Source organism: Mesocricetus auratus, unplaced genomic scaffold (assembly GCF_017639785.1).
Source record: "Mesocricetus auratus isolate SY011 unplaced genomic scaffold, BCM_Maur_2.0 Super-Scaffold_100676, whole genome shotgun sequence".
Classification (NCBI taxonomy): domain Eukaryota; kingdom Metazoa; phylum Chordata; class Mammalia; order Rodentia; family Cricetidae; genus Mesocricetus; species Mesocricetus auratus.
Window position 1 is genome coordinate 20,184,959 of NW_024429266.1, and position 27,561 is coordinate 20,212,519.

General features: G+C 44.9%; 1 protein-coding gene across 5 annotated transcripts in view; it reads left to right on the forward strand.

Annotated features, from left to right (window-relative positions):
* LOC101844581 (sodium/potassium-transporting ATPase subunit alpha-4) overlaps positions 1–27,561 on the forward strand; it is a 45,073-nt gene that overhangs the window by 9,413 nt on the left and 8,099 nt on the right. For 4 of the 5 annotated variants that reach the window (XM_040738612.1, XM_040738611.1, XM_040738613.1 and 1 more), the window contains 16 exons: positions 752–955; positions 1,460–1,573; positions 4,326–4,460; positions 4,775–4,892; positions 9,471–9,739; positions 10,977–11,178; positions 11,450–11,559; positions 11,752–11,886; positions 15,020–15,209; positions 15,332–15,504; positions 19,152–19,288; positions 19,669–19,819; positions 20,265–20,433; positions 22,260–22,414; positions 22,539–22,662; positions 24,189–24,334. In XM_040738612.1, coding sequence (XP_040594546.1) covers positions 752–955; positions 1,460–1,573; positions 4,326–4,460; positions 4,775–4,892; positions 9,471–9,739; positions 10,977–11,178; positions 11,450–11,559; positions 11,752–11,886; positions 15,020–15,209; positions 15,332–15,504; positions 19,152–19,288; positions 19,669–19,819; positions 20,265–20,433; positions 22,260–22,414; positions 22,539–22,662; positions 24,189–24,334 — 2,532 coding nt within the window. Of the gene's footprint in view, positions 1–751; positions 956–1,459; positions 1,574–4,325; positions 4,461–4,774; positions 4,893–9,470; positions 9,740–10,976; positions 11,179–11,449; positions 11,560–11,751; positions 11,904–15,019; positions 15,210–15,331; positions 15,505–19,151; positions 19,289–19,668; positions 19,820–20,264; positions 20,434–22,259; positions 22,415–22,538; positions 22,663–24,188; positions 24,335–27,561 lie in introns of those variants that run through there. The other variant, XM_040738614.1, reaches the window with a different exon arrangement.

Genomic DNA, 27,561 nt, shown 5'->3' on the forward strand with positions numbered 1-27,561 from the left:
GAGTGAGGTGAGCCCTAACTATGTAGCCCTAACTGTCTCAGAACTTGTTTTGTAGACCAGGCTGGCCTCGAACTCACAGAGATCCAGCTGCCTCTGCCTCCTGAGTGCTGGGATTAAAGGCGTGCGCCACCAACGCCCGACTTATTTCTTCATTTGTTTATGAATTGGTTTACAAACATTTGAACTTGAATTCTTTATCTTGGGGCTTGGTAGGATGGTAGCCATTGAGAATACCATCATGAATAAGAATGGTCTTTAGGCTGGGCGTTGGTGGCGCATGCCTTTAATCCCAGCACTTGGGAGGCAGAGGCAGGCAGATCTCTAAGTTCGAGGCCAGCCTGGTCTACAGATCGAGTTCCAGGACAGCCTCCAAAACAATACAGAGAAACTCTGTCTCGAAAAACAAAACAAATCCCAGCACTCGGGAGGCAGAGGCAGGCGGATCTCTGTGAGTTCGAGACCAGCCTGGACTACCAAGTGAGTTCCAGGACAGCCTCCAAAGTCACAGAGAAACCCTATCTCGAAAAACCAAAATAAATAAATAAATAAATAAACAAATAAACAAATGAAGAAATAAAAAAGTCTCTATATAGGCATGCTAAACGACACCCCTTATACAATACAAATTCTAAAATCCTACCTTCTGGAGAAAAAAGCTTTGGAAGGACATTCCAAGACCTGCTTTGGGATGTAACCAGTACACCCTTCTTTATTGTAACTTTGCTTTCCTCCCTATTTCTTCTCCACACAGGGCCATAGCCTCAAAGATGCCCAGGAAATTCTGTTTATAAATGGACCAAATTCGTTAACCCCTCCTCCATCGATTCCAAATTGGGTCAAATTCTGTAAACAAATGTTTGGTGGCTTCTCCCTCCTGCTATGGACTGGTGCCTTTCTCTGCTTCCTGGCCTACAGCATAAATCTACGGTACAACGAAAAAGCCGACAAAGACAATGTGAGCTTGCTCATCTTGTGCACCGGGTCTAGCCTGGGCTAAGACCCAGAAACTCTCGTGTTCAGCAGACTGGAACTCCCGAAGTCTTCTGGTCTAAATCCCCAATAGTTTAGAACTTTCTAGGGAGGTTTTTGGTCCATCTTGATCCCCTGCAGCCTCTCATCTAGAAGGTTTCTGGCCCTTGGCTCCCTAACAGGCGTTATTCCATCAGTCTTTGCAGCCCTTTGTCTTACTCAGAACATCACCTTCTTCATCTCCCACCCTCCCTGGCTCATTACCCACCGCCCCACACACTGTCTGCTGGGGTTTCTGACCACTCAACACAATAGTTTAAGTTTCCATTACTAGGAAGCTCTGTGTGCCAGCACTGACCCTGGTTCCTCCCAGCCCCTCTGCCCTGCAACTCAGTCCTATGACTTCCTCCATCCAGAGGAAGTTGTTACCTTGGCAATTCTTGAGGACGAAGAGGGATAATGTGCTAATGACACTTCCTTCCCTATCCAGCTGTACCTGGGTATTGTACTATCTGCTGTGGTCCTCATTACTGGCTGCTTCTCGTATTACCAGGAGTCCAAGAGCTCCAAGATCATGGAATCTTTTAAGAACATGGTGCCTCAGGTAGGTAGGGCTTGTGTGGGAGGATCTAATGAGAAGTGCAGATGGTGGCCAATTATATAATAGCTCAGTCCCCTGGAGACTGTGGCCCACTGTGGGTGCACCCAGTGAGGCTGGTGATGAGGGCCGGAAATTACCAGGAGAAATTGTAAAACTCAGGTGATGCCACAAAAGAATGTTCTAGCTTAATGGAAACTAAAAAGATGTGGGGGTATGAATATCCCGGTAAAGATACAGGTCCTGGGCCTGATTCTGTGCTGGCAGACAATGCCTCAAAAGACATCTTGGGTCAGGTGATGAAAGCTGGAGTGTAGAAAATAAATCTGATTATTCTATCAGTGTGAAACCTGCTGAAACTAACCACTGTACTGCTGTATAAGAGAATGGTATGGGGGCCAAGAGTATTGTATCAGTGTGAAACCTGCTGAAACTAACCACTGCACTGCTGTATAAGAGAATGGTATGGGGGCCAAGAGTATTGTATCAGTGTGAACCTGCTGAAACTAACCACTGCACTGTTGATAAAGGGAATGGTATGGGGGCCAAGAGTATTGTATCAGTGTGAACCTGCTGAAACTAACCACTGCACTGCTGTATAAGAGAATGGTATGGGGGCCAAGAGTATTGTATCAGTGTGAACCTGCTGAAACTAACCACTGCACTGTTGATAAAGGGAATGGTATGGGGGCCAAGAGTATTGTATCAGTGTGAACCTGCTGAAACTAACCACTGCACTGCTGTATAAGAGATGGTATGGGGGCCAAGAGGTAGCTCAGCAGTTAGCAGCACTTGTTGCTTGCATTGGCTCATTTTATGTAAACCTGACACACAAGCTAGAATCATTTGGAAAGAGGGAACTCAGCTGAGAAAATGTCCCCACCAGATTGGCCTGTGGGCTAGCCTGTGGTACATTTCCTTGACTGTTTGATGTGGGAGGGCCCAGCTCACTGTGGATAGTGCCATCCCTGGGCTGGTGGTCCTGGGTTCTACAAGAAAGCGGGCTGAACAAGCCATTGTGAACAAGCCAGTAAGCAGCTCTCCTCCACGGGCTATGCATCGGTTCCTGCTTCCAGAATCTTCCTTGAGTTCCTGAGTTCCTTGGAAAAATGGACCGTGATGTGGAAAGTGTCAGTGGCATAAATCCTTGTCTCCCCACATTGCTTTTGATAGTGGTGTTTATCACAACAATAGAAACTTAAGACTCTGCTCTTCCAGAGGACCTGGGTTCAGTTCCCATACCCTAATGGTGGCTTATGTTTTTGAACTCCAGTTTCAAAGGACTTTCACCTTCCTATTCTTCTGGCTTCACAGGCACCAGACATGAACACAGTGCATATACATATATGTGCATAAAATAAAATAAATCTTTTTAAGAGAGAGAAGATAACATAATTCTTAGAAAATAAACACAGAAGTGTGTACAATAAGTTGTCAAGATGCATGTAACTTAGAGACAGAAAAGGACAAAACAAGTGAGATTAAAAGTGATTGGGTGGAGATAGGTAAAAGTTTTATAGGTGTGCTTGTCATTATTTCTTTACTGAAACTTTTCTGAAATTTAAAAATTATCTTCAAGTTAAATTTTTGTATAGGCATCTGGAAATAGCATGACAGCAGATTGGAGTCTCTAAATACAGGTCTAGATGCTTAGAGAGTCTCCAAAGTCATGCAACAATATTACCATATTCTAGCCTTGGAGCCTAAGATTGTCTTCTCCCTTTAATGTCAACATAATTTAAACTTTTCCTCCAATGAGAGTTTTGACTGGAAACTTAGAGTTTATCAGGCAACACTGGTTGCCTAATATGCTACCTCAAACACGGCTTTTGTCACAGTTCTGTGTTGGGGCTACTGCTCTGGTTTGAGCTGACTCTAGCTTGTGCTAGGTAGTAATATATGGATAACCTTATTCAACCTCAGTTGAAATGATTATGTTGGTTAGGGCTCTGGCTTGTTCATGGGAACAGAGGGGTTCCCAGGAACAGCAGAGCAAACCTTAACATGAAAGCTTTATTTGTTTATTTGTTTGATGTTTGTTTATTTTTAGTTTTTTAAGACAGGGCTTCTGGCCAGGCGGTGGTGGCGCACGCCTTTAATCCCAGCACTCGGGAGGCAGAGGCAGGCGGATCTCTGTGAGTTCGAGCCTGGGCTGGACCGACAGCCTCGAAAACAATACAGAGAAACCCTGTCTTGTAAAAACCAAAAAAAAAAAAAAAAAAAAAAAAAAAGACAGGGCTTCTCTGTAGCTTTGGAGCCTGTCATAGTGCTCACTCTGTAAACCAAGGCTGGTCTCAAACTCATAGAGATCCTCCTGCCTCTGCCTCCCGAGTACTGGGATTCACGTGCCCTGCTCGTGAAAGAATTATTTTGTTTATTTATTTATTTATTTATTTGGTTTTTACGAGACAGGGTTTCTCTGTATTGTTTTGGAGGCTGTCGGTCCAGCCCAGAGAAAGAATTTTTTAAGCCTTTCTTTGTACCACATTTGCTAATATCTTATGTTAGGGGTGGGAGGATTACATGGCCAATTCTACATTTAGGAACAAAGAGATAGATCCCACCTCTTAATGGAAAGGCCACCAAAGTCATATTGCAAAAGTTGTGCAGACAGCAATGGTAGAAATATGCAATCTGCCAAGCCCCCTTCAAATACAGTGGATAACAAAGAAAGGAAATAGAAATGGAACCTTCTAGAGTTGGAGCAGGATAAGCAAGGTAGGAAGGTGTGTAACAGTCCTACATTATCTTCCTGCAGCAAGCCCTGGTAATTCGAGACGGAGAGAGGATGCAAATCAATGTAAAAGATGTGGTTTTGGGAGACCTAGTAGAAGTGAAGGGTGGAGACCAAGTCCCTGCTGATATCAGGGTTATCTCCGCACAAGGATGTAAGGTAAGGAGATGTGGAATGCAATAGGAGGGAGCCTAAGGCAATGTGTGGTTCTAAGGTCTGATAAGGACCTGGGCTTAGGTCCAGAAAATATGATCTTGTTATTCAGAACCTGAGGTGGTGATGAGAATGGTTTGTAAGGGAGACAATAAGGTACTGGGGGCACATTTGCATATCTCTGTATATTAATGACATGGTAGTCATTTGCATATCTCTGTATATTAATGATATGATAGTTATGACGGATAAGGTGCCATTGTCCTCAGAAATGAATCTCTCCTGTGCTTGCCTTTTAACCTAGCCTCCTTCCCACCCAGGTGGACAATTCCTCCTTGACTGGGGAATCAGAACCCCAGTCTCGCTGTCCTGATTGCACCCATGAGAACCCTCTGGAGACCCGGAACATCATCTTCTTCTCCACCAACTGTGTAGAAGGTGAATTGTGTACCTTACGCATCACAGGCTCAAAAAGCAGGGGTGGAAACATGGCTTTTAAAACCTTCTGTTTCTAAAGATTTTGGGGTAGGAAGACGGTTACCAAACTGGCTTCTTCATCACTCAGGAGCTTGATAACCTGTCCAAAGGTCAACACCACCATTTCCAATTTGCCTACGGGTATTACTAAAAATCGTTACTCACAGATTGCTTATGGACTACCGGACATAAAATACAAAATGCTTAGCGCAAGGTCTAATACACTGTAAGTGTGCTATAGCCGTTGACAATTGTTTTAGCTGATGGAGAGACTGATTTATGTCTTGAAAATAGAACAAAATGGAGGAAAGTTGCCCATCCTGCTAGGTCATTCTCCTAACTAATTTTTACCCTCCAGAAGTTTGAGTTACCAGACTTGTCCCTCCAGCTTCACCATTCAAACGTTGGTTCTGACCAATGTAGTAAAAAAGAGCTTGACATCATTATGTCACTCTCCATTGCCTTTTTTCCCCTTAAGAAACCTAAAATATACCCTAGAACCCACTTGCAAACCATTACTAATGCTTGAGAATAAATGTTTTGTTGCCTAGAAGTAGTTGCTTTTTGCTGAATTCATAAATGCATATAGCTACAGTGTCAACTACTATAAGCATCTTTTCTGATTCTCACAGTATCACACATGAAAGTCTAAAGTCCAAAGAAATTACATGCTCACCACGTTTGAGATCATGACTCAACAGAAAAGAGGAAGATCAGTGATTCTAATGCAAGTCTGTCTCCAAAAGGCCGTGTCTCTCCCCCACTTCTCCACTCTGCTCAGTACTGAGTGGCTAATAATCTCTCCTCATCAAATCATTTAACTTGAAAATACCTTAATAATACCTTAATAATAACTATGACGCTCGTGGACATTAAGGAAGAATCCAACCAGAAAAAATTGTATCACATGATTTGTACACAATACATAAAATATATAATTAGTTGAATGGACAGAAAAAATGTAAATTAACAAGATTTCTCTAAAATACTGGATTTCTGCTGCTACATTTTAGGCAGAAATTTGCTCAGATTTATCTTTCTGCAGTAAGCTTTTTTATCCGCTAAGTATATGCTGCAGACAGGAGGGCTGGGGAAGATGGGTGATGAAACCCCAGTTGAGAAACAGGCTCTATCTGAGTGGAAGGGATTTGATAGACAAACAGAACCCAAATGTAGCCAAGAGGGTAGAACTAGCTAGATTAAGCTAAAGAATTTTGGTTTTTGAAACATGTCAGGCCTCACCATGTAGCTCTGCCTGTCCTAGAATTCAGTAGACCAGGCTGGCCTTGAACTCATGGAGATCCTCATACCTCAGCCTCCTGGGTGCTGAGGTTAAAGAGGTGTGCTCCCATGTCCACCAAACTAAGGAGTTTTTATACAACTTGCTCAGTAATTTTCGTTAGACCAGTTTCCCCCTTTAACCTTTGCCCTAGACCAATTTAAAAATTAGTTACATAGCGGGGCGGTGGTGGAGCGCGCCTTTAATCCCAGCACTCAGGAGGCAGAGGCAGGCGGATCTCTGTGAGTTCAAGGCCGGGCTGGACGGACAGCCTCCAAAACAATACAGAGAAACCCTGTCTCGTAAAACCAAAAAAAAAAAAAAATTAGTTACATAAATACAGCTTTAGCCTTGCCTCCCAGCTGTCCTTGCTGTGGACCTTGATGGGTGATGTCACATCTCTGTGTTCCCATGCTTCTGGGGAGCCTGAGCTCTTCCTGTGATGATACTTGAAGGTATATGAGGGAACAGCCTGGCCCAGGATACGGTATACCTGCCCTTATCAGTCTTCTAGCTTGATGCTAACATACCCCATCTCTAGATACATATGGACCATTTACTGTATTTCATCTTTTCAAGCTAAATAAAGCATCCCATAAAATAGATTCAGATGACATTAGAGCCAACCACACCCACCCTATCAACAATATGGAATCTGTTCAGTATTTTCATGTTTAGTATTTTCCTGAGGGTTCAGAGCACCCTGTCAACAGTTCAAAACTTGTCTTTAGGGTGCTTTACAGTGTGACCTTTACCACAATACTGGCCTGATCCAGCTGGGAACTCTACTCCTAGACTCTTTTTTTAAAAATATATTTTTAAATTTTCTGTATGAAAGTGTGTGCCTAAGTCCATGTATGAGTTCCCAGTGTGTTCAGGAGCCCAAGGAGGTCAGAGGAAGTGAATTTGAACTGCAGTTATAGATGGTTGTGAGCCATCGTGTAGGCCGGAGAAACAAGTCCAAGTTATCTGCAAGAGCAGTAAATCCTCTTACCCAATGAGCCATCTCTCCAGCCCCATGCTCCTGGACTGTTGCTGAAGGCGATTCTAGTACTGGAGACCCCCAGCTGCTCCCTGCCCCTGTGTGGGGGACCTGCTCCTCCTGGGCCACACATATGGTTTTATACCGGTTCTTCAGGAAATCTTTTTTTTTAAATGCTTTACATAAAACAGTAGCTTTTTAAATATTTATTTATTTATTATGTATACAGTGTTCTGCCTACATGTATGCCTGCTGGCCAGAAGAAGGCACCAGGTCTCATTACAGATGGTTGTGAGTCACCATGTGGTTGCTGGGAATTGAACTCAGGACCTTTGGTCGAGCAGTCAGTACTCTTAACCTCTGAGCCATCTCTCCAGCTCCTTCAGGAAATCTTTTAGTCATCCAAAATTCGAGAATAAAGTTGAGTGCCTAGCCCACCACATACCCAAACTTGTTCTAGGCTCTTTTGGACATATTTAATTTCACAGCTTTGTAGGTACATTGTTTCTTCTTCTTCTTCTTCTTCTTCTTCTTCTTCTTCTTCTTCTTCTTCTTCTTCTTCTTCTTCTTCTTCTTCTTCTTCTTCTTCTTCTTCTTCTCTCCTTCTTCTTCTTCCTCTCCTTCCTCTTTTCCTCTTCTTCCTTCTCCTCTCTTCTTCCTTCTTTTTCTCCTCCTCCTGCTTCTTTAGACTAAGTCTCGCACCATAGCCCACGCTGGCCTTGAACTCAGGGCAATCCTCTAGCCTCAGCTTTTCAAATGCTGCATTTCTAGCAACATCTGAGATGTGCTTCATCCCATTTTAAGAATGAGGAAACATGACTTTCTGAGAGCATAGCACTTTGTCTCAGGGAACAGAGCTAGTTGTTTAGAAAGTTGGCCCTTCTGCCTTTTGTACGAATTTCCTTCCTTGGTAATTCTGGAGTTGAATGGTGGGAGCGACAGGTATGGTGGGAAGGCAGGAAGTGTGGTTTTAGATAACCTTGTTTCAAGATCATAGGTGAATGTCCTGTACCATGTGTAGGTAAAGTCAACCTTCTAGGTAGAGAGCAGAGCTGGAAAAGCCCTGGGCACAGCTGTTATGGCCTGAGCTACCCAGCAGAGGTCAGACTAGCTCTAGCCAGAAAAGCAGGGAGGGGGCTCCTCAGGCAGTTTCTTCACTTCTAACATTGAGGACTCCTTGTGAGTGGAGAAGGGCCTGAACTGTGCACTGTAGGATATTTAACAGACTTTGGTTTCCACCCTTACTTTTTCTGTCTGCACAGAAGCCGGTGTCCTACTGTGGGGACCCCCTATCAGTTCCCCAAAATGCAGTCCAATTTTGACACTGCCTCAAAATAGCATCAGATGAGGACCTAATCCCAAGGGACTCTTCTACTTCAGACTCTAATCCAAGTAATAGGTTGTCATCCATACTTATGACAGATTGACTGTGACTGGGATTCCTATGATTTCTTCCTTGAGGCTCTCGGAACTCAGGGATGCACTTGGCCTACATTTCCCATCTATTACAGTTGATAGGCTACAAGTGAACACCTAGATGGGAGACAAGCATGGGGAATGGTATGTGGGCTTCTGTATCTTCTCTGGATGGAGCTTTTGCATCCTCTCTGAGGATGCCAACCTCCAGACACCTCCATGTGGTGCCAGCCTGGAGCTCTCCAAATCCAGTTGTCTTGGTTTTTTGTTTTGTTTTGTTTTTAGACAGGATTTCTTTCTCTGTAGCTTTGGAGAATGTCCTGGAACTTGCTCTGTAGACCAGGCTGGCCTCAAACTCACAGAGATCCACCTGCCTCTGCCTCCTGAGTGCTGGGATTAAAGGTGCGTACCACCACTGCCCAGCCTTGTGTTGACTTTTCGATCGGTGTTTTATTAGGTAGTCATGACTAATTATATCATTTGCCATTGGTAATCAACTCAACCTTCAGCCTCACCTTTCTTAGAAGTTGGGCTGAAGATTTGAAAGTCAACCATGTAACCACTTGGTTGGTTCCCCTGGCAACTCCCTCTTCCTGTGGCTAATCAACAGTTGCCTCATTAAAACAAAAGGTTCTCTTGCCACCTAGGGAATTCTATGGCATTTAGACACTCTATGCCAGGTATCCCTATCACTCCAGAAATTATGAAGTGCTAAGAACCAACTATAACAACAAAAGGTTCTCCTAGCAATCCAGTCTGTGGATTTTAGAAGTTCTATGTCAATGACTTGGGGGAAGATACCAAGACAGGCATTTCTTACTTTACCACAGTATGGTATCACAGCTTCTTCCTTTATTCACAGGAACAGCCCGGGGTATCGTGATTAGTACCGGAGACAACACAGTAATGGGCCGAATCGCTTCACTAACATCTGGCTTGACAATGGGCCAGACCCCCATTGCAGTTGAAATTGAACACTTCATCCATCTGATCACAGCTGTCGCTGTCTTCCTTGGTGTCACTTTTTTTTTCCTCTCACTTATCTTGGGCTATGGCTGGCTGGATGCTGTCATTTTCCTTATTGGCATCATTGTGGCCAATGTCCCTGAAGGGCTGCTGGCCACTGTCACTGTGAGTAAACAAGGCGATGGTGGGTGGCCTCTGGGCAGACAGATAACCCCAGGGGAATGAAATCACGAGTGTGGATTTTGTTGTTGTTGAACATTTGAAGTGTGAGCCATTAGTTCCCAACATTACACTGACTTCTTTTACCCATACCTCCTCCTCCTCAGTGAAAGGGGAAGCAAGATGCAACACAGAAAAGGTGCATTCTGGTCTCAGGTGAACTGGCTGTTAAACCTGGCCAAATCACTTAAGATCTTCAGGCCTCAAGTATTCATTAGTTTTTAGAGAAAGACTGATTTGGAATTACAGAATCCTACTGGAAAGGACTTCAAGGCCATTTAAAGTCAACCTTTGAGCCAACACTGAGGGTTCTCTATAAAAACCCATGAAGGAAAACTGGGTTTTTTTTTTCTGAGAATGGAGAACATAGCTCCTCTCTGTATCAGCCTATTTTGCTCTTTGACCACTTAGTTATATTTCCCTGTATTGAACAGAAATATGATTCCCTATTTCATCCTACTTTTCCCAACTGAAATACGTTGATTCTCTGTCTCCTATGTCCACCCCATTCCCTTTGATGTAGTCATCATGTCCCCTCAGATTCTCCAGGTAATCTTTTCCTTAACCATTCTTCCTATGGCAGGGTCTTAGTTCTTTGTCTTACCAACAGCTTACTTGAGGTATGCTCTAGTTTTTTCAGTATTCAATATATTTCAACATTAAAATAGAAATGAGAATAGCATTTAGGTTGTGTTTGGACTAGTTTTTAAACATTGGAACTAGTGATTGTAATTTCACAATTGAAATTCTATACTTACATGTTTCTCAAGGGCTTTTCAGTACTGTGAGATTTTTTGCCCAAAGTCATCATTCCCTCCTGCCCAAACTTTTCTGAAACTACTGGCAAAATGCCCGGTCCATACACAGCACTATATACCACAATAGAATATTACCTTTCTATATGGTCCTTGGAGAGACCGGATCTGAGAGAGAGAAAGTGGCCCAGGATGGAAAAGAGGCTCCTTACTAGAAAATCTAGCCACCTCCTGGGAGGAGCTTGTTCTCTATGACAGTGAAGGAAGACACCGGAACTCTTGCCGTAAAGCACACATCTAAATAATTTCCTCGGTGTTCTTTTTGATGGTCACAGGTGGGATGTCTAAAGACTGGGCTAGGATAAAAAGAAAATAAAACCAATCAAATTTCCAAAGCAAACCATTCTTTCCCCTTTTGGTGGCTTTAGGTGTGCCTGACGCTGACAGCCAAGCGCATGGCTCGGAAGAATTGCCTGGTGAAGAACCTGGAGGCGGTGGAGACCCTGGGCTCCACATCCACCATCTGCTCCGACAAGACAGGCACCCTCACCCAGAACCGCATGACAGTGGCCCACTTGTGGTTTGACAAGACTGTGTATGAGGCTGACACCAGTGAAGAACAAACTACCGGTGACGATGGCATTGGCCACCAAGAGTAGGAGGATTTGGGGTGGGATTGTTGGGAAAATGCTGACTCCAGACCAATGGGAGGGAGCTGGAATGTGGAATGGAGGAGGAGTATTTGAACACGAATAACCTCCTGCCTCCATGTTTGTTTAGCCTTCTACTAGTAAGTAGTTGGAGATGACCTTGAGCCCTCTAGTCCCTGACCTCTCCCTCCTAGTGTAACCCCTTGTATTCAATTCTGTTTGTTTACAGTTCTCCCCTTCTTCTTCCCCAGGGAAAACATTTCCCAAGTCCTCCGACACCTGGTTTTACCTGGCTCGAATTGCTGGCCTCTGTAACCGGGCTGACTTTAAGCCCCATCAGGAATCTGTTCCCGTAGCTAAGGTACCAAGTGGAAAGAGGGTGCCTCGCTGACTAGTGTATCACTGCTCCTCTTCCAGAAAAGTCTGCCTCCCCACCCTCAGTGATTTTGTACACACACCCTTCCCTCCCCATTGTGCCTCTCTCCTTAAGACCACAGATAAATCCTGTGCCCAGATGGTTTCCCCTGGGACTAATACAAATCCTTCCTTGCAGCGGGCAACAACAGGAGACGCTTCTGAGTCCGCCCTCCTCAAATTCATTGAACAATCTTACAACTCTGTGAATGAAATGAGAGAGAAAAACCCCAAGGTGGCCGAGATTCCCTTTAATTCTACCAACAAGTACCAGGTACAGAACTGACAAAGGTAGGAGAATGGGGGGGGGCATGGGCTCACCGATGGGGAAGCCATGGCCTTTGCCTCCAGCTGTACTTCTGAGCAGGACCATAGCTCAGGAAAGCCAGCGTACCAACTAGGAGGAAACTGCATCTCAAGGAAAGGGACAGTGAAGAGATGAGAAATAGGTGATAAGGGAATAGTTCCTAGCAGAATTCTTACCCATGCCACCTGCTTATCTTAAAGTGTTCCTCTGAGACAGAGGTAGTCAAGGCTGGCTTGTAGGAGTCACATCAGTCATGTACAACTGAGTCTATACCAGTGTCGCTATGCAGTTTGCCACTGTAGACAAAAGGCTGTGTCTGCAAGGTGTTCATCTCCCTAGCCATCAAATGCCCCTTTTCCTTCCATAGAGTTGTAGTGCAGCCATCAGTGAGGCAGTTAGGGGACACCAGTACGGGGGGTCACAGTTTTCATTTTCTAAAAGCGTTGATTTATGATCCAGGGAGGAAGCAGGTGGGAAAGGGAAGGTTTGAGGAATGGTCAGTGGTGCAAACAATGAAATCCAGAGAAGTTATGCATGGTAGTTCATGCCTATAATCTCTGCATTGAGTCGGGGGCTGAGGCAGAAGGATTACCCTGAGTTCCAGGTAAGCTTAACTTGTAGTTTGAGACCCTGTCTAAGAAAAGAAGAGGAAAAGTCAAAGTAACCCATGGGGGAAGCAAGAATCCAAGCCTCATTTGAAGAGCGGTTTTCAGGAGAGAGCAGAGACATGAGGGGCTTCTCCGAGGCTGGAGGCTGACCAGGCCTGTTTGCTCAGGCAAAGACCAGACATTTAAGTGTGCGAGCAGGGCTGTGATACAAGACTGGTAGTCAGTTTTGCCTTCTGTCTTCAGAGATAACAAAATTCCACAGTCCTTGTGTTTAAAAAAATACTCGGTTACTTGCAATTTGTGATGGAACACTAAGAGATAAGTAGATCCACACTTTCTGTCTACACTTGTCTTAGTCATAAAATAGATCTCCCAGGTCTGCAAATAAGCTGCAAACTTTATTCCCATTTCTTTTTTCTGACACTTGGTGGCCTCACTAACCAGACAGGAATTTTGTGGTGTGGCAGAGTGCAAGTAAAACCTTTGGATGAATTAGGTACCTCTCCCTTCATGTGGTTAAAAATAAAAGTCAAACATATTCATGACATTGTTGGAATGTCCAGCAAGTAACCGTGTTCCCCCAAATTACCACACGAGTGCTTCTGAGCTCCTGAGTGTCATTCAAGTGGCAGAAGTAGTCTCCGGGACACTCAGCTCCAGCAGGCCCAGCTCTGGCCGACTCTGAGTAAACTACTATAATTAGCCTGCTGCAAGGGCAGAGACACCAGTCTTTGAAAGGAATGTGTCTTACTTAGCCTGTCAGTCATTTGCAAAGCTTGATCTCTTACCATCTCTGAAATGGGAAAAATCATTTTTTGGACCAGTATGGTGGCGCACGCCTTTAATCCCAGCACTCACGAGGCAGAGGCAGGTGGATCTCTGTAAATTCGAGGCTAGCTGATATACGTAGTGAGACCCTGCCAAACAAACAAACAACACTTTTTTGTTTGCTTGTTTGTTTTGTTTTTGAGACAGGATTTCTCTGTGTAGTTTTGGAGCCTGTCCTGAAAGTCACTTTGTAGATCAGGCTGGCCTCAAACTCACAGAGATCTGCTTGTCTCTGACTCCCAAGTGCTGGGATTAAAAGCATGTGCCACCACACCCAATCAAAACACTTATTTTGTGTGTGTGTGTGTGTGTGTGTGTGTGTGTGTGTGTGTGTGTGTGTGTAATGGATTCCGTGTGGCCAGAGGCCACATCTTCCACTGTCAGCCCAGGGATCAAGTTCAGGTCTTCAGGGTTTGACCTTGAGCATCTTTGTTTGTTGAGTCATCTTGCAAGCCCCTATTTGTAATCTATCAAGGCTATGGCCAGGTTAGTAGGTAAGAAGCTTGTGTTCACCTGAGTCTTTGATTCAGTCAACCAAGATTCATTGAGCTTTGTTAATCTCACAGCTTTTGCCTTTAAACAAGGTTTGCTCTTTTAACCACCTAAGCATGTCATGAACACAGCTGACCATTCTCTAACAAATCAGTTGTAGCCACGTTTTATGCAGCAGTGCTCACCCCACCCGACATCCGGGAAGTGCCAGCTGGCCTCCATGGTGTTCGCACAGTTCTTTCAGTTTGCTGGTTTTGGCCTTCAAAGGCAGATCCTATAAGTCAAAAGAGGAACTCTACGGGTGCCTTCTCATAGATCAGAGATCCAAGTGAAAGGCTAAACCCATGCCACCAGACTGCTTTCTCTGCTTGTGTGGTCTCTGCAGATCCGTGTCATATATACCTTACCCTCCGTCATCAGGCATCCAACCAGTACGCAGTCTTCCTCGATGGCATCTCCTGCCTGTAGAAGAATGGTTACAGGGCTAAATTATTTAGTTTGTGTTTCAATTTCAAAATTTGGGTTTGTTGTTGTTGTTGTTTGCTTGCTTGCTTTTGTTTTACAACTAGCTTTCCTTAAAAACAAACAATAAAGGGGACTGGAGAGATGGCTCAGTGGTTAAGAGCACTGGCTGCTCTTCCAGAGGACCAGGGTTCATCCCAGCACCCACATGGCAGCTCACAACTGTCTGTAATCCAGCTCCAAGTGAGGTGACACCCTCACACAGACACAACATGCAGGTAAAACACCAATGCACTTAAAATAAAAAGAAATCATTAAAAAAAACCAAGTAGTCAAGGCAAGGCATTTTTACCCTCTCAGGAAGGAACTAAGGTTTTGCAGGCTTGACTGCCTTAGCTGAGTTCACAGAGTAGATAAAACAGGATTCTGGCTCTAGAACACACTGGTCTTCGAGCTCACTTGAGCCATTCAATCCGCAAAGAATCAGGAAGAAAGGAGAGTACCAGCTATGCTCTCGGAGAACTTCTGGAAGATACTAGATTCTGCTGCAGATGATGGGGCTGGGCTCTGCTTGAGTCTGGGTTGGACTGATTGAGGTGGGCATGAAGCAGGTTGCCAGATTACTTAATCTTAAAAAACTTCCCTACTGATTTTTTTGCCTCATGCCTCTCCTCCCACTCTGGCTCTTTCACTACATCCCCTCTCCCTAGATGTCCATCCATCTTCTGGAAGATAACCCCCAAGCCCATATGCTCATGATGAAGGGTGCTCCAGAGAAGATCTTGGATTTTTGCACCAGTTTCATGCTGAATGGGCAGGAGTTTCCTATGGATGAGGAAATGAAAGTAGACTTCCAAAATGCCTACTTAGAACTAGGAGGCATGGGAGAGCGAGTGCTGGGTGAGGAGCTGGGGAAGGGGGCGTGACTTTGAAAGAATGCCAACAAGATGACCATTTGTGGGGGGTGTGGCGGGCAGCAGACATACTATGGGGTGACTTCTGGGCCCTTCTTCTCTCCCCAGGTTTCTGCTACTTGAACTTGCCTAGCAACTTCTCGAAGGGATTCCAGTTTAATACAGATGAGTTAAACTTCCCCATGGAGAGCCTGTGTTTCGTTGGCCTCATATCAATGATAGACCCTCCTCGGACTGCTGTGCCCGACGCTGTGGGCAAGTGTCGAAATGCGGGCATTAAGGTAAATTCCCACCCTCCGTAAAAGTCCCTCATCTCTCACAAGTTGGAGCAGCCAGCAGAAAACTTGGCTCAGAGTAAGTGCCGAATAATCTTGGCTGAATTGATTTCTGCCTCCATGAGCTTATGGTGTCTACCCTTCGGAGATGTCAAATAGGAAGTGTCTTCCAGAAGCCTGCTTCCCTGATTTGAGAATCACCAGGGAAGTATGAAAACTCTAAGCTAAACCCCAAATCCCAGGCTGGCTCTCAGGCATCAATCAGTACTTCAAAAGTTTCTGGAAATTCTAATGGATGCACAAGTTTGAAAACACTGTGAAGCAGTGCTTCTTAGACCATTGTAAATATTCTCTCTCTCTCTCTCTCTCTCTCTCCCTTTCTCTCCCTCTCCTTCCCCCTCTCCCTCCCTCTCCTTCTCCCTCTCCCTCCCTCTCCTTCTCCCTCTCCCTCCCCCCTCTCTCTTCCTCCCCCTCTTCCTCCTCCTCTCTCTCCCTCCCTCTCCTTCTCCCTCTCCCTCTCCCTCACCCTCTCTCTTCCTCCCCCTCTTCCTCCCCCTCTCCCTCTCTGTCCTCTCCTCTCCTCTCTGTCCTCTCTCTCTTCCTCTCCCTCTCTCTCCCTCTCTTCCTCTCCCTCTCTTCTTCTCCCTCTGTCTCCTCTCTTCTCCTCCCTCTCTCTCCTCTCCTCTCCTCTCCTCTCTCCCCCTCTCTCCCTTTCCCCCCCTTCTTCTCCCTCTGTCTCCTCTCCTCTCCCCCTCTCTCCCCCTCTCTTTCTCCTCCTCCTGTCTCCTCATATCTTGATTGATAGCTCTAGGGCCCGTTGCACATTTGAACAAGCTCCTATACCATGCACTGCTGCGCTGCATCTGTAAGAGGAGCTGCTGTTGGGATGGGGGGTAACACGGGGTGCTAGGGTGCCTGGTGGCTGGAGCAGGCAATGAGCTACAGAGCTGGGGAGCTCTCTGTGCGTCTGACCTGCAGTGAGCAGCTGCAATGACAGATATAAACCTCGGATCCTCAAAGAAAAACTAGAAACCAATGATGAAACTCTACTACAGAGCAAATCCAGAGGTGGGAAGTCTTTGATGAGGTAGATCTTTGATTTCACAGGGAGGCAGTAATGGAATTTTTCCAATTCTGAGACTCTGTGTATTCATGTTTCTAGGTCAAAGATTCTTATCTTATTTTAAATATTGACTGAATGAGTGATTGTATGTGTATCTGTACATATGTGAGTGTGGGAACACACATGCCATGATGAACATGGGTAGTTCAGAGAAAAACCTACTTCTTTCTTTCCACCTTGGGGACTTTGACATTTGAACCCTGGCTGTCAGGCTTGTTCAGCAAGTGCTTGTACCCACTAAGCCATCCCACCAGCCCAAAACTCACACCTTACAGATCAGATGTGGCACTTGGTGCTCATACTTTCTGGATCACCTGCATCCTCTAGACTTGGCAAGAGCTGGCTAGAGCAGAGGATTGGAGGCGCTTTGGGGGAGTAGGTGCTTCCAGCTGGAGCTGCTCTTATATTAGACCTGTGACTGCCGGCAATTTGTCTAAGAGTCCTCCTGAACAGTGCTTAGCTAAACAATGGTTCACTGGAGTGGAAACTAAAGAAATGATGTGGGAGATTATGATGCACCAGCTTTTTAATCATCACCTTATAAAACCTGCGAGGCAGCAGGTTCTTTGTGGAGATGGCATTATTACAGAACATCGTCATAGAATAACTAATGCTGATGTTTCCCCAAAGTGCTGTAAGCATGCATCTGGATTTTCTGCGCTTTGAGGTAGACTATTAGAACGAGGAATAACATTATGAATGTAGTTGGCGATTTGTCTCACCTGGGGATTTGTGAATCTCCTTGGCAAGGGACCAAAGAAGCAGTGTGGGTCAGGGTGCCCAACAGATGAGAGTGTCAACACAGCCTGAAGAACAGCGGCTCGTTACAGTTGGCGAGGACTCACAGGGCTAGCCACGAGTCGGGAGGCCGCAGTGCTGTCTGAACAGCCCTTGTTTGGGGCCTGTTTACAAGTCTTGCTACAATTGTGTACCTCCTTCTGGACTCCAACCCGATGGGAAGTTAGCTGACTCAGTGAGTAATTATGAATCATTACCTCTCTGGGTAGAGAAGTATAAGACAGAAGGATGGTATCATCTTTCAAAATGTACAAAATGTAACAGACACGTAGGAGTTTGTTCTGAAGCGAACTCTTCCAGAGCCACCATCCCCCTCAGAGTGGTGGTGATGCAGGGCCGGAGACTGTCACAGCTACCGAATAAAAGAAGTCACATGATTGTTGCTTGACCTCCAAAGCCTTTTACAAGGAAATGATTGGAGGGCTAAGCAGGCAGCCGTATGCCCAGGACTTTGAAATAAATGTGATTTTTAAAAATTAAAAAATACTTCAATTATATTAACCACTAAGACTTCAGTAGAACGAAGATAAAAGCACATTATAACCCTGGCTCCCTCTACAAAGAAGTCAGGCTTTGAAAGCTGTCCCAGGGACATAGTTTCCTTATTAGCATTTGCAAGTTCCTTTCATATGGTCTGATCTGGGGGAAGATGGTAGAAGGGAACATACGTGTAACTGGTACAATGGTGTGAGAACATCACAGGTGTGTTGGAAATTAAGTTTTTCCAGAACTTGAATTCCAAAAGCAGTTGGATACCCTTTACTTCACCTTTACTTCAGAGGGAGCTATTCTCTGTGGAGCTGCTGCTCTTCTGTTAATTGAGTGTATCTCATACAGGAGTGTACGAGTGTTTAGTAAAATTGTGTCCAAGGAACTCACCCTTGAAATAGCGTTGCATTTTCATTTCTCTGACGTGGCAGGGAGGCAGCATGGCTGAAGTCACTAGACAACAGTCTGTGAAATGACCAAACGGGGTGAGGCACTGGGAATGCGTGAGGCTGACAGTGTGCTTAGAGCACAGTCGGGAGCCTTGAGAGGGAGCTCCCAGGTAGCCTCCTTCCTTCAGTCCTCATTCTGTAATTATGTGTTGATGGTCTGTTACGTGCAGGTCATTGTAGAGGGGCAAGGGCATATGCACGCACGCACGCACGCACGCACGTCTTCCTCACAAGCTCTCAGGCCAGTGAGGAAGAGATCACCACAGAGAGAAGCGCTAAGTAGCAGCACATGGAAATAACAGACTACTGTGAACACAGAGCACGGGAGCCTCGCCTTTGAGTAGGAATGGGGTGCAATGAGCTGCCAAGTAGAAAGTGTAGGACAAGGACAGGCAAGAGGGGGAGTAAGGCTCTCTGTGCTCTGGGTCTCGGTGAGGTTTCACTAGGCACCAGATTCTTCCAGACATTCCTTCATATTTGGTATGTGTTTCTGTGTTGTTGCTTAAAGTTTCAAACAGTTTCTGGAGCAAGTGAATGGAATTCTGAATTTTGCAGTATTTCCAAATCACTGACTTCTTCCTGGGCAATAAAGAACCTGAAGGATGGGTGCCACATCAGCTGACATCCCCGCCTCCCTCCAAGGACTGATGCCACAGCAGCACAGCTCTTGACCTGTATGAGCTGTAGGCAGCACAGCTCTTGACCTTGGAATTGAGCCACTAACTGGACTATTCCTTAGGGGGCAACAGATACGGGTCTTATCTAAAACTTTCTCCTTTTCCTTCCCAATCCAGGTAATCATGGTAACAGGGGATCATCCCATCACCGCCAAAGCTATTGCCAAAAGTGTGGGCATCATTTCAGAAGCCAACGAGACAGCAGAGGAAATGGCTGCTCGGCTAAATATCCCTGTCAGCCAACTCAATACCAAGTGAGGCCCCTAAAGAACTCAGATCTGACATTTGCCCTCCATCCTCAGCACATCCCATCAAAAACCATTTCCCAAAGTTCTGGAGTCTCCTTCAGCAAGTAGGATTGTAGGATATACACGTGACCAATAAAATATGACAGAGCAGTAACTTAAGTGATTAGGCCACTGAGTATTCAGAGGAGACAGGAAAAGAAACAAAACCAAAGGAGGGAGTGGTTGGCAAAGGGGGATGAGGCTGGGTCAATTTAAGAACAGTACATGCTGAGGGCAAGGAGACTGGGTGGGAAGGAAACCAGAATGTAGGGGTTTAGTAGAGAACTCTGAAACATGACGTGAGTCCTCAACACTCTTGACTAGCCTTCAGAAACTCCTTCCCTTAGGTCTATTAAAGCCATCGTAGTGCACGGCTCAGAGCTAAAGGACATGGACTCAAACCAGCTGGACCATATCCTCAAGACCTACAAGGAGATAGTGTTTGCTCGAACATCTCCTCAGCAGAAGCTCATCATCGTGGAGGGGTGTCAGAGACTGGTAAGGGAGACAAGTGCCCTGGGGAATCTGGCAGAGCCCAGCTGCAAACCCAGCAGGGAACAAGTGGCTGGGTAGAAGGGTACCGGAGAGAATCCCACCCTGCCTCAGTGATGGCCTTTGGTTTGGAAGCTCCCTGAAAGCTTAAGTAGCTCAGGGGAACAGAAAACAGGGATAAGCATAGGCAAGTCAAGCATGACTGCATTAAGAAATGAGATGCAACCACCAAGTGGTGGTGGGGAACACCTCTAATCCCAGCACTTGGAGGCAGAGGCAAGCAGATCTCTGTGAGTTCAAGGCCAGCCTGGTCTACAGAGTGAGTTACAGGACAGCCAGAGATATACAGAGAAACACTGTCTTGAAGAAAAAGAAAAAGAAAAAGATGCTGGAATCAAAATGATCTTTGGAACAGATTCTGAATCTAACACTCTTGTCTGGATTTTACCAGGGAGCCATTGTGGCAGTGACTGGTGACGGGGTGAATGACTCCCCCGCACTGAAGAAGGCTGACATCGGCATTGCCATGGGCATCACTGGTTCTGATGTCTCTAAGCAGGCAGCTGACATGATCCTTCTTGACGACAACTTTGCCTCCATTGTGACAGGCGTGGAGGAGGGTGAGGAGACGGTAGCTAATGGTGGGACTTGATCCCTGGAATGGAGCTTAATGTAGATTACCTTCATTGCCTTTGGTCACCATCCAACCTCCTAATCCTGTATGGAATGGGAAAAAATCACAAATCTTGAAAATTCCATTTAGCTTGGGCTGGGGGAATGCGGCTCTCTTGGTAGACTCCTTATTTAGAGTGCATATAGCCCTGGGTTGAAGTCCCAGCGCTGAGTAAAACACCTATTATCCCATCACTCTGAAGATAGAGGCAGGATGCTGGGCAGTGATGGCACACACCTTTAATCCAGCACTTGGGAGGCAGAGGCAGGCGGATCTCTGTGAGTTCAAGGCCAGTTTGGTCTATAGAGAGAGTTCTAGGACAGCCAGGACAGGACTGTTACACAGAGAAACCCTGTCTCAAAAGAAAGGAAGAAAGAAGGAAAGAAAAAAGGAAGAAAAAGATCGAGGTAGGAGGATCATGAGTTGAAGGTCATCTTTGGCTACAGAGCAATTGTGAGGCCTGCCTGTGTGACATGAGAGAACCTATCTTTAAAAAAAAAGATGTAGCTAATACTTGAGGATATTCTTTTTAAAGCTGAAGTTGGAAGGTTTTCCAGATTGACCAGGGAGACCTAGACTCTAGCATAGCACAATTCCTTTTTTTTATGGTCTCACTGGGATTCAAGTGTATCTACTGCAAGTTTTTAGAGGTAGCCATACCCTGGGAAACTCAATGCTTCAGTCTTCAGCAGGGACCCCTAGGAACTAGTTACCTGAATTATGGGGACAATCAGGGATGATCTGCAAATTAACAGAATGAACTTAATTACCTCTTTCCAGAAAATTCTAAAGAGAATGCCTGTTGAAACAGAAGGGCTACCTTCTACCATAGGGATACCTGCCAGACTCCTTCACTGCTGTCTGAAGCTATCTTACTGAAACACACCAATGCATTTTATTGAAAGCTAGTATGAATCTGACAGTTTGCTCCCTATTTTTTTTTTTTTTGGTTTTTCGAGACAGAGTTTCTCTGTATTGTTTTGGAGGCTGTCGGTCCAGCCCGGCCTCGAACTCACAGAGATCCGCCTGCCTCTGCCTCCCGAGTGCTGGGATTAAAGACGTGTGCCACCACTGCCCGGCATCCCTATTTTAATTCTATTTAATTCAATAAATTTTTCTGATCACCATTTGCAAGATACTATCCTGACACAGGAGACAAAAAACAGAAATTCCTGCCCACATACAATTTGCTTTGTAGTTGGGAGAGACAGACAAGGCAAATTCCATAGTATGATACAGCAATGGGAAAGAATAAAGCAGGGAGCTCAGGGAAGGATGACGACAGCCTTTGGAAGGGTAGCCAAGGCAAGACTCACAATCTTGCAAAACAGGAAAAGTGGCACTGAGAAACATAAGCGGAGAGCAAGGTCACAAGTTAAATAAGGCAGAAAATCAGATTCAAACCCAAGCCTATACCAAGCCTGAGTTCTTCCCACTCATTTGTAATCTTGCAAAGACTTTAATACTGGCATTCTCAGACACCTCCAGGATTAACTCTACCCAACTCTGCCTGATTTTCAGAGATCGGGTAACACTAGCCATGGTGACTCCAAGAACAAAGAGTACAAAGCCAGGCCATGGCTAATAAATCATAGATTTACTTGATAGTCACACAATTTACCGTCAAAGCATGGCCCTCTCACCCCACCAAGGTCTAGAGCTCCCAACATTTTCTTGGACCACTCCTTTCTAGCATTCTTTCTAACCAGGAGCTGGTTTATTGGAGGTGTGTCCTCTGGTTGCTTCTCACAGAAGTTTGGCCATCTTCTCCAGGTCGCCTCATCTTTGATAACCTGAAGAAGTCCATCGCATACACCCTGACCAGCAACATCCCTGAGATCACCCCCTTCCTGATGTTCATTATCCTAAGTATACCCTTGCCTCTGGGTACCATTACCATTCTCTGCATTGACCTGGGCACTGACATGGTAAGCACCAGTTCTCACTCTGGGAATTCCTAAGATAGGCCAAGTGTAGGGAAAAATCTGTCACATGAGGGGACAGGGCTAGAGTGTCTCTGTGTACCCGTCATTTCCACCCTACATCCTCCAGGTCCCTGCGATCTCCTTGGCTTACGAGTCACCTGAAAGTGACATCATGAAGAGGCTCCCACGAAACCCCAAAACTGACAATCTCGTGAACCACCGTCTCATTGGCATGGCCTATGGGCAGATTGGTGAGCCCAGAGAAATGGGAGGTGAAGGAAGGGAGAGGGCTGCCTTGACTGGCCTTTCAGACACCTCTGTTTAGCGGTCAGGGAGATGGTCTCTCAAACAACAAATTGTGCTTAGTCCTGGGACCACAAAGAACTGTTGATCTGCCCTTTAAAGAGCTGTGATAGCCGGGCGTTGGTGGCGCACGCCTTTAATCCCAGCACTCGGGAGGCAGAGGCAGGCGGATCTCTGTGAGCTCGAGACCAGCCTGGACTACCAAGCGAGTTCCAGGACAGCCTCCAAAGCCACAGAGAAACCCTGTCTCGGAAAAAAAAAAAAAGAGCTGTGATAAAGGGAAACCTACATAAAATGCATGCTGAGCGAGGAGAAAAGGCATAATGCTATGGGGACACAGAGCATGCTAGCTCATCATCTTTGAAGACAGAGCTTCTAGGGAGGAAACAACTTAAGACTGAAGATAGGGTTTTGAATAGTGAGTAGGTAGGCAAGGATGCTGAACCAGAAGAGAAAGGAAATTCACAGAGCATGGTTAGTGACTAGTCAATTGTTTTGGTGGTGTTTAGTCTTGATAAGGAAGTAGTGGAAAATAAGACTATAGACTATAGACATTAGTATTAACATTGGGACCAACCTCGAAAAACATGTAAGAACCTTAACCAGTTCAGTATGATGGAGTGTTTCAGAGAGTAAAGTAGTGATGGACAGGGAGGAGATTGGAGACAGAAGAAAGCATTTAGGGGTGGAAATAGGTCTAAACAACAGTGACTTAGGAGTCAGACCCATTGGAAACCTGATTTACTGCATCCTGCCTCTATGGCCCAGAGGATAACTGAGTCATGTGCTTGGATTTTTCCACTTAAGACAACAGTTGAGAACGGGAGGGAGCTATGTCCACAAGATGCACAATGCAAAGGTCTGTAACTCGTAGGCAAATGTTACTGTTATAGCTATTGCTGTTGTCAGCTGTCACTCTATAGAAAGAATGAATTGATACCAAAGTCCTTTTTAGTTTTAAAATTATCTGATTCAAAGATTGGAGAGATGGGTCCCTGGTCAAGAGCACATCCTGTATTGCAGAAGACCCAAGTTCAGTTTTCAACTTCCATTACCTGTATCTCCAGTTATAAGGGATCTGAAGCCTTCTTCTGGCCTCTGTAAGCACCATGAAAATCCTTGCCCCTGACAGGAATATTAAAACTATATGTGATTCAAGGATGATCCTAGCTGGACCAAAACAAGACCAAAACCCAGCAGGGTAAACACCAAATCCTACAGCTCTGTGTTTGGTGTCAGAGGGGGATTAAGGTGGCTCTGCTCTTCTGGCTTAGAGTTTAGAAACAAATGTCAGGGTTTGGAACCAAGTCTCTCACAGATGGCAAGATCAGATAGATCACTGATGACAAGAATCTTCATCACTGTGTAGACACACACTAACACAACTAGTAGCAAGGACCAGCCCACCACTTCTGTGATGTCTTTGGGGCCATCCTCTGAACAGACTCTCCGTCCCTATGGCTGTCACTTACAGGGATGATACAGGCGCTGGCTGGATTTTTCACCTATTTTGTGATCCTGGCTGAGAATGGTTTTAAGCCTTTGGATCTGCTGGGTATCCGTCTATATTGGGATGATGCACGCCTAAATGACCTAGAAGATAGCTACGGGCAGCAGTGGGTAAGTAGAAAGGGCAGAGTCTGCATAGTAACTAATTAGGAAGTCACTCAAGTGTGGCAGTGTGATCCCAGACCTTGGGAAGCTGAGGTAGGAGGATTACCACAAACTGAAGGCCAGCCTAGGAACATAGTAAGGTCAAAGTTAGCCTAGGCTATAATCTATTAATTCTTTGTCTCAAAAACTGTGTGCTCAAATCTTAGTTGTTGAAAAGATGCCTCTTACACACTGTGGCTTCTGCCCTTTGAGCTCCATGAGGTCATCAAAAGTCCATGTACTGATGATCCAGTAGCCAGTGATACCCAAATTTCTTACTGTTCAGCATACCAACGTCTCCCCAACCCTCAACTCAAGCTGTTAGTTTTACATGACAAGAATTTCTCTTACACACTGAAGACCTGTGAAGGAAGCAAGTCACATAGCCAAAACAACAGCAGAGTGCTCACATCTCAAAGCAGGAGGCAAAGAGTGCACAGGGGGTGATAGGAAGCTTTTGAAACTTCAAAGCCCACCCCCAATAACAAGGGCACACCTTCTAATCCTTCCCAAAGAGTTCCATCAACTGAAGACCACGTATTCAAACATATGAGCCTACATTATCATTTAAACCACCACATTCCACTTCCTGGGCCCCATAAGTTCCTGGTCATATAATAATGCAAAACGCTTTCAGTCCCCAGTAGTCTTTCACAGTCTCAACACTGTTTTAAAGTCCAGAATTTCTTCCGAGACTCAAGCAATCTGACTGTGTTGTTTTTGGTTTGGTTTTGTTTTTTGTTTTTTTTTACTTTTCAAGACAGGGTTTTTCTGTGGCTTTAGAGGCTGTCCTGGAACTGACTCTTGTGGACCAGGCTGGCCTTGAACTCACAAAGATCCAACTGCCTCTGCCTCCTGAGTGCTGGGATTAAAGGCGTGACACAATCTAACTGTAAACTCCCTTAAAATAAAAAAAGCAAATTACATTTCAACATACAATGGCACAGAATATACATTACTGTTCCAGAAGAAGGAATCAGTACACAGTGAGGAAATACTGAATCTAAGTAAGACTGAAACCCAACAGGGGAAACCCTAGATCCTGCAGTTCTGGGTCTGGTGTAAGAGGGCTTAGATGACCCCTCTTGTCCAGCATTGCTGCCTGCAACTTACTTCTCATTCTTGGACTGGTTCTACTCCCTGTCTGCAGCTCTGATTGCAGACATCTTATGGCTCTGGCATCTCCAACATCTTGCATTCTAGTACAATTCAGTCTTCACTTTCATAGCTTCATACCATGGCCTCTTGGGGCTTCATGGACTACCTTGTCACATGCCTGGCCTCAGTCTCATAACCACAGAAAAATGTTCCATAACCCCTTCTGTATCCTTCACGACTTTAAAGCCAGCATCATGTGGTTGACATCTTGGGGGTAAACCCTGTCCCCTTAGATCTCGTTTGCAGCACCTTTGGTTTGTTATTGCTTTTTAGGAGCAGAGAATTCCTTAGGCTGTTTCTTTTTTACAAAGTTGGGTGCTTACCTGATACTAACTTTACACATGGGGTGTTACCCTGAGGGCACCCTCCCTTTATCCCAACTCAGATCAGGTCTCTCCTTATTGCTTTCAGCACACTGAGGGTAACATTAAACTTCTTGATATGCTTTTTCTCCTCAAGCTGTACACTTTGTATTTCTTTTTTGCCACGCTTTTTTTTGTTGACATACATAATAGTGATTACTAATAACCATGTGATAGAGTCAATGCTAGGCTGTCTTGAAATCTCCTCTGCCAAAGAAATTAGTCTGCTACTTCCAAATATAGCCTTAGGTCATTTTTAGGATGAGGGCAGAAAACAGCCACATCTTTGCCAAAATATCACAAGAACCATTTCTAGTCTAGTGGCTAATATTCTTCCCCTCTCAAAACTTTTGAGCTAGGCCTCCACAGTCCACATAGATCTTGACTTACTGCTGTCTTCCAAACTCCTACTAGATTGGCCCATTAATCTCTGCTTAAAGCATTCAACCACTTTTCCAGACCAAAGTACCAAAATCTTCCATATTCCTCCAAGAAAACCACATGGGCAGGTCTACTACAGCAATACCCTACTCCTGGTACCAACTTATGTTTTAGTTACATTTCTTTTCTTTTTCTTTTTTACATTTATTTTATTTTATATATGTGTTGCTTATGTGACCCATGGAGGTCAGAAGAGGTCATTGGATCCCTTGAAACTGGATTAAGTGTGGTTGTGAACCATCATGTGGGTGCTGGGGACCAAACCTAGCTCCTCTGCAAGAGCAGCAACTGCTCTTAACCACTGAGCATCTCTTTAGCCCCTTAGTTACTTTTCTATTGCTATGATAAAACACTGTGACCAAGGAAAGTTATAGAAGAAAAAGTTTATTCTAGGCTTATAGTTCCAGAGGGTTAGAGTTCGTGATGGCAAAGCTGGAAGCTCTCCACCCAGAAAGCACACTACTTACAGTTGAAGGAATAGTTCATTACCCTCTAAAAAAAACTTTCATTAATCCCAACTATCACAGCCTATACCAGAAACTGGCCTAGACCCTGGGGATAGGATAGTAAACTAAAATGATCAAGTCATGAGTCTCTTTCTATGTAGACTAAGACGGCCTCTGACACATCTACCTGTCTCTTGCTTCTGCCTCCCATGTGCTAGGATTAAAGGTATGCACTACACCCAGCCTATAAACCATGATTCTTATAGAGCTAGGCTAGTTAGAGAAGGAGATGATGATGATGATGATGATAGTGGTGGTGGTGGTGTGTGTGTGTGCGCGCGTGTGTGTGTACATAAAATATATCAAGTTAAAAGATCCTTAAGTAAGTCCAAGGGAGACCAGGAAGTACTGAAATTGAAATACTAGAATAAGATGGAAGATAAAGATGCTTGAAATTTAAATTGCAGAAAAACCGTAGGTACTGAAAAGGATTTAGGATACTATCTAAAGCTTAACTGTAAGAGCAAGCTGCCCAGTAAAAGTGTGAAAGACAACAGAATTAAAGGGGATAAAAAAAAACTGGGAAGCCATGGTAATGGAATATTATTCATAAATATGAATATTTAAATCTCAAAAAAATGAGAACAAGAGCAGAAGCAGAGTAACAGTGACTCAGACGCTAAACTCTAAGCAATGGCAGGGATTGTCACAGACAGTGGTGAAGAGCTCACTGGCTGGTCTTGTCTATGTTTCATTTTTGACTCACCAATATTTTGTTTGTTTGGAT